At 33.0% G+C, this 12,894-nt stretch overlaps 1 protein-coding gene across 2 annotated transcripts in view; it reads right to left on the bottom strand.

Annotated features, from left to right (window-relative positions):
• The window catches only part of LOC106081202 (homeobox protein cut), a 130,080-nt gene that overhangs the window by 50,206 nt on the left and 66,980 nt on the right, over positions 1 to 12,894 (bottom strand). For both annotated transcript variants that reach the window (XM_013243006.2, XM_013243007.2), the window contains exon 2: positions 901 to 1,932. In XM_013243006.2, the coding sequence (XP_013098460.2) occupies positions 901 to 1,932 (1,032 nt within the window). The remainder of the gene's footprint in view (positions 1 to 900; positions 1,933 to 12,894) is intronic.

Genomic DNA, 12,894 nt, shown 5'->3' with positions numbered 1-12,894 from the left:
TAAGTCGGAGTACGTTGGTAAATAGTACAGAAATTTGTTTAGTACCTAAAAGCATGTAATGAGTTATATAAGTTTTTATTTACACTTAAATATGCTTTTATTCTCAATATAGCTAAACAAAAAGTGAGTTATAAGGTAAAATTGCTTAGCTTTACATCAAAAACCATTACAATTTAATGGATCTAAGAAAAATACGCTTCTGGTGTACGTGGAATTTAAAACGGCCTTATTAAACCCATGAGTATACATTAAAATTAATATTGTCGTCGATAGTACAATGGAGGTCAAAAGTGTATATTTGTCTAACTTGTTATTGGTGATCCTAAATCATACTTTGTAGCTTAAAATGATTTGAAACGTAAATGAATTATAAGGGAAGATCAATAATTATTGTTATGCTAAAAGCTAAAAAGTAGCTTTGGGATTTATGATTTAAAAATCATATCTGTTTCGATTTTCAAAAACGCAAAACGAAAGCTTTGCTATGCCTTAGTTCTTCCATACCCTGCCGTATAAAAGATTCGATTCATACTTTAATCGAATTTGTATTTAGTAAGAAGATGCCCAAGTCATTTCATAGGTAAAAGGTTAACAAAAAACATTTGCAAATCAATTTTTTGCTTTTTGTGAATTCAAAAACCGGAACAAGCATGTGTAATTATGTGAAAATTGTTTTGTACGTTTGTACAAAGTTTTAATATATCCAAAACGCCCTCAGGGTATGCTATCTGCTATCTGTCATCCTCAAATTATGCAGTGATTTTCAGAAGATTACGCAAAATGGAAGTAGGTTGCAAATGGTATAATTTTTCTGATTTTTGGTATTTTTTTAATTCATCCCCAAATGTATACTCTATTTAATTATGTTGATATTTTTGTTTAAACAATTTTTTCACTTACCTCTTTCTCTTTGGCAGCTACAAAATCAGAGTGTTTGGGTTCCAATAGAGGCCCTCTACTCTCTAAATCTTCTGAGTTTGCATCCTCTGTGGCATGGGTGCTGGCGGCGACGGTGGTGCTGGTGGTTGTCTTTGTCTTGTGTTTTAGCATTTCCGTTTCCGCACAACTGGCATTTAAACTATGTTTATTATCACTATTAAAACTATTGATATTTTTGTTGTTGTTGTTGTTAATGTTATTATTATTTATCGAAGCACAATCACTGGCCTGCTCCGCATTAGCTTCCTCGTCTTCGTCATCGTCCTCCTCCTCCACCAAGCCAGTAGATCGATGGCGGGGGCTGTTATTAATGTTGTCTTTTTCCGGTGAATGCTGCTGCAGTTGTTGAGTATCACTTGAGGCCTTATCTAATGACGATGATGATGATGCATTATCTTTGTGTTCCATTGTTTTGTTGTTGTTGGTGGGTTGTTGCATTTCCTCAGCACTTGAGTCCTGTGCATTGTGTGTTGTGTTAGCGTCAGCAGGTTGTGGCGAATGCATGGGCGATTGTTGCTGTTGCACTGCTGCAGCGGCGGCGGCCGCTGCTGCGGCAGCAGCTTCCATCATCATAACTTGTTGGGCGTGATTGAAGAACAATTTGGGATTTAAGCAGCCGTTCAATTGTTGCTGACTGCTGCCGCTATCGGAGAGGGGTGGCGATGGTGAAGGTGTTGTAGCCAACAGATTACCACCGTTCTGATGCAGTGTTATGGCTGCAGCCACACTGTTTAGTAATTTCGTATTGTGGCTATCGAATGAGGAGGGCGTCAGGCGATTATTTGGTGGGATATCGGTGGCCGATGCTGTATTGTTGTCGCTGGCTTCTGCCGCTTCACCGCTATTCGTGGTATTAGTGATGTTAGCTGCTGTGGAGGTGGAAATTGACAAATCCAGATTGTTGTCACCTTCGCTGTTGGTATCGGTATTGGGGGTATTGGTGGACAGTTGCTCTTTCAGAGTGTTGACTTCCTTTTCAGCCAAGGTAGCTCTCTGTAATTGATATATAGGAGGAAAAGAAATTATTTTTAGTTCAAAATTGAAATTTATAAAATATTTTTTTAACATAATAATAAATTTTATGAACCTAAAGTTAAAAATATGGGGAAATGGGACAAAGGTTTTCATTAAAATAGTGTTTATAAGTACAAGGAAATATAGGTTAGATTGTAGCACTCACAATTATTCACTGTTGTAACCCCACAGTAGTGAAAGACTAAAGTCTCTGGGAGAAATCAAACACATTACCCCCTTTCTCACTGGTAGACCGAGCTTTGGTATACAGAAGTGTAGACGAACTAAAAAATTTTTTAATTAATCAGACCATTGCTGTTACTTTACTGGTGCTGATGAAAGTCGTATTGCAAACAACAAGATTGCTTCATGCAATGAGTTGTGGTGGAGAAATTCCATCGAATTTATACATATTAGCTGCGTCAGCATATATCAATGGTTATCCAAAATCAATAATCAATACATTTCTTAGCTGTGGTTCTTACGTAAAAAAAATTGCTTAAATTGTAAAGCTATACAAAAAAGGTGTGAACGTGAATGAATGCCTCAACGTACACGACAACAGCACCAGTATGACTGCAACAGTCGAAGTAAGCGGTTTATTGGTGAAATAGGGTATTCTCTTACATATGCCGCACTTTACATTCATGTTGACGATTATTTGTTGGTTAGTAAACTAAGCATCGACATGGATTTCACCGTAACATGAAATGCTTAATATAAAAATATAGGTGGTATGATTTAATTTTTAAAACTTTCTCCACTAAATATGCTTTAATTTAAGAAATGCCTTCATCAAGCATGCTTTAATTTTTCATTGTGATACTACAATCATAGGAATTCTGTAAATTTTGGAAAATAGTGTCCAAAAAAATTTAGTTAAAACTAAGATCACACCATAAAGTTTATCCAAAAAGTATGGTATAATTTTAATCTTCCCCAAAAACATGTCTTAAGTTTTGGTATAAATTCAGATGTTTATCAGGCCATGGCGTAATTCCAATTTAAATTTTTAATTTTTTTGTTATAAAATATAATCATAGTGTTTCTTGCACTTTGAGAAAAGTGGTCTAATATTTCACAAACAAAGTTTAAATTAAGTTCACACATAAATATAGATCCTAAAAGTATGCTATAGTTTTTAAAAAATTTTAAACTTCACCAAAAACATGCCTTAATTTTTTGTCTTCATTAAAATGTTTATGGGGAAAGAATGAAATTTTAATTTCTAAATTGTTAAAAATGTCACCATAAAGTATGACTTTGATTTTTTTGTTAAAATTTATAAAACTTGAGCTTTTATCAATTTTATACCCCAAAAGCATGCCTTAATTTTTGGCATAAATTCCGATTTTTATCAGGCTAGGTCGGAATTTTAATGAAAATATTAATTTTTTTTTTTAATATAACCATAGTGCTTCTGCCTCTTTGAGAAAAGTGTTCCAATATTTCCCAAACAAATTAAATATAAACTAAAGTCCACACTTAACTATTGACGCTAAATGTATGGTACAATTTTTACAAAATTTTAAAGACCAAAAGACGGGAAGACCAGAAATCAAGTTGTGGGAGACACCTCGAACTTTGGTGTCAGAGATTTTAGAATGAGCGCAGAAGATCGAGGCGCTTGGAACGCTATTCTACGTTCGGCTAGTGGAACAAATATTCTGTCATAGCCAATTAAAGTAAAGTATTTTCATTATTGAAAAATTTCCTAAGCAACTAAATTTTAAATAGCAGTCACTTTTAAATGCTGATCCCAAAAGTATGCTACAACTTGTAGAATCAATTTTCCAAGAATATGCTTTAATTCTTGGTCTCAATTGAGGTAAGTGCAGAATAATTTTTTGCTTTAGTTGTTTTTTTTTTAATTTTCCTTTTTTTTAATTTCTTACTAGAATTTATGTACCTAGTATTTTTAACTAAGTTTTGTATCTTTTCTCTCTCTAAACTCGTTTAAATTATAACCTATTCTAATTTGAGCTTATCTTACCAAACAATTTGCCATAAATATTAAGAGATTCCTTTGGTAAGCAATTAACCTTTTTCCCAATTTTCCTCCACACCATTTAGCAAAGTTTTTGACCACCAACTTTTATTTTTTGCCCAAAACGGTTTCCTGTATATCTTTTCTTGGAATATCTATCCAACACTCGATGCTCTTTACACATTTAAAAACTTATAATTTTTCTAAAACAATTGTGCTGCTCACATGAAAGTTTTTTCTCTACAATAGAGAAAGGGTTAAATGGGGGTTTTCCAAATAGTTTCCTTTTTTTGGCCAAGGCAAAAAGGGGAACCCTCATTAATTTTACTTTTAAAGTCATTACGGGCCAAATTTGGCCAAATTAATACATTACAACTTTTGATGTTGTTATAACGCCCTCCCAATACAAACACACAAAAAGAAGTGAGTCCTAGCAAAGGATTTAAATGTTTTATTTTTGTTTTGTATCGATAAGCATTTCGAACTATTAATGTTGTATTCCTGGGTTTTTAGGGGGAGAAATTGCCAAAAAAAAACCAAAAGTTATTTAGGATTGAGGAAAGCAAAGCAAGGACCTTATAAAGTTAGTATATGTATGCATATCCAACAAAGTTTGGTTTCCTTTTATTTTGGTAACTAACAAATTAGTCTGCAATATTTTTTGGGTTTTATTTGCTTAAAGTTTTTATTCTAACGGAAGTAATAAGCTTTCGATTAAATCAACACAAGGAAGGCTTGATGGCAAAAAAAAGAAAAACCTTAAAATTTCAAAACAAAAAATTAATTGCAAAAGTTCATATCATCATAATTTCCAATGCCTCAAACTCTGTCAAAAGCAAAATAAAAATCGATTTTAAGAATGACAGGCCAAACAAACGTCTTTAAGCAGGACGCAAATAGTATATCATACAAAAAGAGTTGCTATTCTCTTCAAGTTTTAGCGGAGAACAAATCATGTAATCCGGTGATTAAGCCTGATCGACTTTGAAATCAAATGATGGACGCTTGTTGCAGTCCCATCAAGGAGGTAGAGAAAAAAATAGCGTATAGCCAAAGGCTATTTTTAAAGCAAAACTCAAAAGAAATCATGAACATCATGAAGATATGGCCAACGAAAGGGAAACAAAGCCATGTGGCAATAAGCTGCTGCTATCCTGAGACTGCTGCCTCTTCGGCTGCTTATAATGTGGCATTTGGAGCATGGTTGACTGGTTAAAGTAAGGCCATCGTCCGTCTACATGGCTGTATGGCTGTGGTCGTATTAAAAATCCATTTCTGCCAGACAGCGACAAAGTCGTCAACGCTATCATACAGCAAAAGCCATCACAGCAGACAAAACAACGGAACGACAACGTTGCCTTAACTCTAAACTCAATGTCCTTGGTGTAGTCATCAATAGAACTTCGACACAAACAAACGCATGGCAGGATTATTTGCAAGCCACCTTAAGAACTCAAACCCAAAGTCTACTCACTCTGCCTAGAAAAACTTGGTTAAGAGATGAGAATTGTTGATAATATCTTTGTTTTTGTTTTGCCTCGCTACCTCCCTTGCAAGTTTTAAAAGGCAAAGAAGACGCGAAATACAATTCATTCATTGCCTTTGGCTTATATTTGTCATCAACTCATCATCAGCACCATAAACATCCTTTGGTAAGTAAGAAATATGCCAATATTTTATACTTCCAGCAAGCCATGAATTTTAATTCATAAAAAAGAACATTGCCAACAAGGGTTGTTTTGCCTTTCTCCCTCTCCTGGTTGGCCCAAGAGTCCTTCTCTCTGTTGTTGTGATTGTCTAAAGTGTTTTCCAAATACTTGAAAATCGATTATTATTTGTATTTAATAATTCATAATTACCAAGGCTAGGATTTTCTCTAAACCCTTTTTTTTTGTTATAGTCACAGACCTTAAAGTATTTATTAAATAAATATTTAATTTGCTACGTTAGTCTTGTGAAAAAGGTAAAGATTTTTTCTCCTACAGAGATTTGGAGTCCTTTTTGTTGCTGGGTAGTTTGTTGGTAAAGCAAAGTAAGGATGTTGCTTACTTGCTTCTTTTGTGTTGTTTTTTTTCGAGTCCAGCACTTGTTGGAATTTTTAGCCACGTGAGAATTTTGCCAAGTGCTATTGTAACGACCCTAGGTGATGGTAGAGAAATCAAACACAGAATATGGACAACCACCTTCCCTTCCATGATTGAAGACACAAGGAAATTTAAAGGATTTATATGGCAGGCGACTTGAAAATCTTTGAATTTTCAAAAAGGGAACAGCGATGACAAAACGAAGTCACCACAACAACAAAGAAACAACACAAAGTTAAATTGTACACGAAATATTGAGAAATACAGCTTTAAAGAAATGGACAAAATTTCAAATGGTTAAAAAACGCTTAGGAAGAAAATTGGACTTGACCAGGAAACCAGCATCGAATAGCTTTTGCTAAAAAAATTTTAAAAAAGTACACAAAACCAACGAAACCTTAGAGCTTTTTAAAGGATTTATAGCTGAGCTTTTATTCTGATAATTTTTGAAAATTGTTCGAAATTCTTCAAAACATTTTTGTGGTTTATTAACCCATAAAATGGTTTTAGAACTCTCGGTTATAGAAAGCTTTCAGTAAGAAGCTTAACAAACTAAAAGCTCAAAGCTCTTTGCAAAAAATTAAGACAATTGTTATATTTTTAAGTTTATATATTTAACCAGCATCGAAAAATTTTTGCTAAAAAATTTAGAGCTTCTTAAAGCCTTTATAGCTGAGCTTTTAATCTGATAATTTTTCAAAATTTAACGAAATTCTTCAAAACTTTTCTGTGGATTATTAACCTATAAAATGGTTTTAGAACTCTCGGTTATAGAAAGCTTTCAGTAAGAAGCTTAACAGACTAAAAGCTTAAAGCTCTTTACAAAAAATTAAGACAATTGTTTTATTTGTAAGCTTATATTTTTAAGCGTTTTAAGATATGAGCCTTTGATTTTGATAATTTTTCAATATTTAAGGAAATGTTTTGACAATTTTCGCTTGTTTAAATAACCGATAAAAAAGCTTTTTGAACTCTCTGTTATCCACTACATCTGAAAATTTTTCAAAATTGTGGCAAAGTTGTTCTTGATTTCAAAAACCAAAAAAAAGCTTTTAGAATTCTATGTTGTAGAAAGCTGTTGTAGAAAGCTTTCAGCAAAAAACTTTAATATTTAATATTTTATTGTTTAAAAAAGACAATAGTTATCGCTAAATTGTATATATGTAGCAAAAAATTTGTCAAATAGAACATGGAAAAGCTTCTGAAAGCTTAATTTTCTTAAGAAAAAGTTTTTAAGTTTCTCACAAATTTGTCTAATAGTTTTGTTTTCTCAGTTTCTTGCATACAAAGCTTTAAGCTTTTATATATACTTTTTTGTATTTTAGTGCAACAGAAATCTTGGTGCTAGCATACAAAGCATAAGCTTTTGAAAATTTTTGTTTTTACTCTAGAGTATAGAAAGCCAATAGTTAGTAAACTGAAGGAAAAGTCAAAGTAAGCTTTTTAACTCTAAAAGCTGATATCCAAAAGCTTTTTTAAACAAGTTTTTTGTATAAAAAGATTTAGGGAACTTATTAAACCTCACTAAAATCTCAAGTGCTTGCTCTTCACTTTCATGAAACTCTTTTTAAAGCTTTTTACTAGTTTATTCCTTCATCATAAGCTTTTTGACAAACTTTAAAGCTTTTTCCCTTAGAAATTCCCTATTTCTCATTTATTTTGTGGTTTTTATGCTTTTGTCCCTTTTTGGCCTTTATTTAATTAAATGATAAAAATCTATCATTCGAACTTTCGACAGTTTTGGTTTTTTGTGAATGTTTTCTCCTCCCTCCTTGGATACAAATGAAATATTTGTGGTTTTATCTTTTTAGCAAAATTTTGTGACTCTATAAGGGCGTCCGAGGAGATGCAGGGTAGCATTTTCATTGAAGAAGAACGATTCAAATAATTTTCAAGAGTTTTTGGTTAACAATTTTTCGGGAATCAACAACAAAAACAAGGAAAAAACTCCCAAAAAGGGTTGTAATTTTCATAATGATTATGTTAAATGTGAATACATTTTGGCCATTCACTCCAAGTCAAAGTTTTGAGCGGCGCCGTTTGAGTTTTTCTTTTTCGCTTTTTCGCAATTTATACTGATGGTGGTCATGGCCCATTCAGACAAATCAATTAATGTTGCCGAATAGAGGTAGGGCTATACTGCTATGGGAAAATAAGACAGAGCAAGGGTAGAAGGGAGATAGGGTTTTTCCTTTTTGTACATTTTTGTGGGAGGAAGTACATTTTTTGAGGGATTATTTTCCACTGCAGAGAAAAAGGCAAAGAATCCAAATGAGTTAATTAACTAAAATGCGGGTGCATGCCCAATTCATGGTGGGATCTCCTTTCCAAGAGTAAGGGCAGGTATTTGTAAGAGACCACTTTTGTTGAATGATATCCTTTTTTGCAATATTTAAAGGTTAATAGACAAATCAAGCATTTGAGTATAGCGGCCGTAGATATGAAATGGCGAATGATGAAAATAATTCAAAAGGTCATAAGGGATCTCATATGAAGATCTTGGTTTTTGTTTAAATTTTAAGGTTTATTGCTGTTCATATTGAAGAGGGTTAATAATTTGCTACATGTTTTTTTTTTTTAATTGTTTGCAATTTTTTCGCCTTAAGAGTATGTGGCGGCTCGTGTTGCTCTCGAGATCGGTTTGACAAAAGAAATCTGCTTAAAAATTTCTACTTTGATTTCTTTTCAATGAGCCTTGTTGTTTGCCTGCCTGCTAACAGCCAACACCGCGGTGAAATCTGTTTGGTCCTTTTGTTTCTGGATGGCTGAGCACGCGTCAGCTGCAATTGCGACAAAAAAGACGCCAAACTATATGGCAACGGCAATGACGCACAGTGCGCGTGCTAATATAAGTACGGTTTAAATAATTATAAATTTATGTGCACGTAAGGCAACCAAAAGGGGGCAAGAAGCAAAACAGCAGAAGAAAAAAACTCAACCTAAGAACGTAGAAATTTTTGCAAAGCAAAAAACAAAAAATTACAATATGCTGTAAAAATGAAAGAGAGGGTTGCAATTTGCCTGGCTGCTAAAGGAAGCATGGACAGACAGACAGACGGACGGACGGATGCACTCAATGAATGAACCACAAGCAAATGAGTGAGTGAGGACGACGGCTTGATGGCTTGGTAACAATAAATCAAAGCAAATCAATGTTGTATTGTAGGGCTAAGAACTCTTTTTTTTTTTTGCAAATACACAAAACCCCCACCGCAGTAACAAGCCTCAATGACAACAATAAGCAAATGAATGTGGCAAAGAATTTCGCTGCAGCATATTTTGCAGGGCCCAGGGCCTCTACCATTGAAATTGTTGTTTGTATTGTATGAAAATGTCACATAAGGAGTTGAAAATGAAGTGAAATCGGTTGGCGCAATGTTGTTGGACTCGCATATACATATTTGTAAAAAAATATGCCTTCAAGTGACAGTTGTGACATGTTTTTTTCTGGAATTGTCGCCAAAATTCTTTGAGTTGAGAGGTTATTTTGTTTTTCTTTGGCAAAAGAGTTTTCAATGAACTTGAGGTTTTTTTTTCTTTCAAAATAATAAAAAAGAGGGGGAGTTTATTACAGCTGGTCGTTTAATAAAATGGACTTCAATATTGAAAGGACAAAATAAAAGAAACCGACTTTGGAAAGTGCTGAGCTGAAGAGTTTTAAATTTTTGAATAAAAATAAATGCCTGGGAAAAATATAGAGAAATAACAGGGCTGGAGAAAATAAGCTGAAAGCCTTAAAGCCTTACAAAATAAATGCTTGAAGAAGAAATTTTATAATTAAATACCGGGTGATTCCAAAAACAAAAAATTAAAAATAATAAAACCATACTAAGAAAATGAGCTGAATAGCTTTAGGAAAATATTTTGGAAACCAGAAGTTGGTTTTTGTAGAAATACAGGGTGATATGTTTTTAATTTATTAAAAAATTGTCAAGGCAATATTGAAAAGGTAAAAATCTTATTTAATATTTGAAAGATAAAAAGTTCGATAATAATCAAACTATGAAAATCGACCTTATATTACAACAATTTAAAAAAAAAATTTAAAAATTTTCAAACTTAAAAGCCACAGCAAAAAATAAAATATGAAACTTTAATAAATTAAATGAATGTAACGTTATCAGGAGGCTAAGTAGGGGATTAAGTTAAAATTAACAGGGTGATTCCAATGAAGGAAATATATTGAGAAGAAAAAAAAATAAAGCAACCACTTAATGAAAACCATTAACATTTCAAAGTACAAGCGGAAAATATTTAAAAGGCATAAAATATTTCAAAAAAGCAGGGTGATTCCTTAAAGGTAAAGTAGGGAATTCAGGTTAAAATTTACAGGGTGATTCTAAGAAGCAAATGCATTGGGAATAAAAAAAGAAACCACATGAAAACCCTTCACGCTTCAAAAGCGAAAAATATTAAAATATAAACCGAGGTTCAAATAAATTGCTACGAAGTCAGATATGGAGTTTCACAAAAATGCAAGGGGATTGCAAAAAATAATTCAATAATTTTGAATACTTTAATAATGAGAAAAAACAAATTTGCCCATGAACATTCCCTTAAGCATCAAGAGCAATCTTATCAGAAATCGACGAGTGTTGTCCGATTCAAGTTTTTTAAGCTCAATAATGAATGCCTCCTTTTTATAGCCTAGGCCGAAAGGCCTGCCGCAGTGCAACACCACTTTGTTGAGCAGTTTTTATATGGGCGCTATGCAAAATGGGGATAACCACTGATATTCTCGCCAGGATTCGAACCCAGGTGTTCTGCGTCATCGGTGAACATGTCAACTTTTGCGCTGCCGTGGCCTTCAATTATGAGAGCCATTGTAAAAAACGAATTAAATTACAAAACAAAATATATACAGGGTGATTCAAAAAATTTTTTTTCGAAAATTTAATTAAATTTAAACAACACAAAAACACTTTGTTGCATTTTTGACTAATTAAAAATGATATATATAATAAACCATTTTTTTTACAAAATTTTAATTATTTTAAAAAATTTAAACAAACTAAAAAAAATAGCAAAAAAAAAAAATTAATTAATAAAATAAGGAAGTAACTATTTAAAAAATTTTTTTTTCTTTTTATTAAATAATAAACAACTAAATTTATTTTTTTAACTGTTTTTTTAATTTTGTTTTTTAGTCCTAAAATGTTAAGTAGCTGTATTACTGTAAAATTTTCATATGAAATAAATATTCCTTATCCCCCCCAAACATTTAAAACCATTTTGCTATGCAAATTTAAATGTCATGTAAACACACCAAGTTGAAAAAGCAACAGAAAAAAAAACAAAACTTTGTTAAACAATTTATAAAAATAAATTCCTTTAAATTGCCTACCACACTCCCGTACAAGTTCTTATTTTTGTTTCCTTTCAGCTCCATGAAATTTAACGTAATTTAAGTTGCAAGTGGTGGTGCAAACAATTTGAAGTCAGCTTCCTGTGAAGTCACCTCCCACCAAAAATTTAAGAAAAAGGATGTTTTGTTTTTGAAACATTAATGCCAAACAAATATTGTAAATTTATTTTTCAACATCACCGTCTTCGTCTTCTTTATATATTTGCAATTACACACACATTAAACAGACATAAAAGACGAAAAAAATGTTTTCAATTTACCCCCGCCTTCACCAAGCGCATTTGAAAGAAATTTAATGAAAATAAAACAATCATATAAGGAGAAAACAATAACAACATTGAAAGCCTCACCAGAGACGTTGAAGGTTGTGGCAGCAGCAAACAAAGTTTCAAAAAATTTTGTTTGAGAGTTGATTTAAATTGGGGGCAGGGGTAAGTATGGTTTTGAATTTTAACATGCATGTCAATTCAAATTACAAAAGACAAAAACTGAAGGCAGTGGCAGCTTCTTTTTGAAAAAAGCAAAGCAAAAAAACTCAGAAGGACGAAAGTATTTTTTTGTTTTGTAATAATAAGGGAAGGGGTTAAAAAGAAGCAGCAGCCTTTACACACATAGACACTTGATAAAGTCAATACTAGAAGGCATACTGCAACACACACATGACATCGAGTCCTTGCCTTAACATCATCTGACGCTTCTTCCTTTTTTTGTGTTTAAAAATCCTTGGCAATGTGAGTTTTGTTGGTGGGGGTATAGGGAATTGTGTTTTGTTACAAATTGTATGTGTGTGCACGTTTAAAAGCCTTTTTCAAACAGATTTTTCGCATTTTTTCTTGACGCCAACGCCGCGCTCTAAAGTGTGTGCGTTATGATGAGCCTGATGTTGCAAGTATTAAGCAGCCCAGCCAACATCATCAACCCTTTTTTTAATTTATATTTATGCTTGCCAATGAGCTCTATAAGAAAACGGTTAGGAGTCGAGGGGGAGACAGCAGTTTGTGTCTTGTCTTGCTGCAAAAAGATTCAATGTTTATGACAAAAGCAAAAATTGTCAAAACTCCCATACCCCTAAACCCCTGAACTCAAATGCAAACCTACGTTTTCTGCCCTTCTGATATGCTTTGATTTGATCATCGTTTTTTATCATTACCCATGGAGTCCCCAACCCCTTACTCAAAGCCTTTGCCAACATATGCAAAATAATATATACACTTATGTGTATATGTTAATATGTACGTATACGTATATAAGCCATCATTAGTTACTTTTGTTGTTTTTATAACATTAAATATATCTGTGCGTGCGTATGTGTGTGTTCATGTATGGAGAAACGGATGTAAGTATGTTTACAGTCGTCATACGTAATTTTCCTTCCATAAGCCCTTAAACGCAATTAGAGACAACATCAGCGCAGCATTGGCATTACCCTGAGTTTGTTATCTTCGCCTTCTTGGATCTCCCTCTACAGCTGCCCCAGCCCCTTGCTTAAAGAAAAAACAAAAAAC

Source organism: Stomoxys calcitrans, chromosome 4 (genome assembly GCF_963082655.1).
Source record: "Stomoxys calcitrans chromosome 4, idStoCalc2.1, whole genome shotgun sequence".
Taxonomy (NCBI): domain Eukaryota; kingdom Metazoa; phylum Arthropoda; class Insecta; order Diptera; family Muscidae; genus Stomoxys; species Stomoxys calcitrans.
The sequence above is the reverse complement of the archived record's forward strand: the minus strand, read 5'-3'. Positions and strand labels throughout refer to the sequence as shown.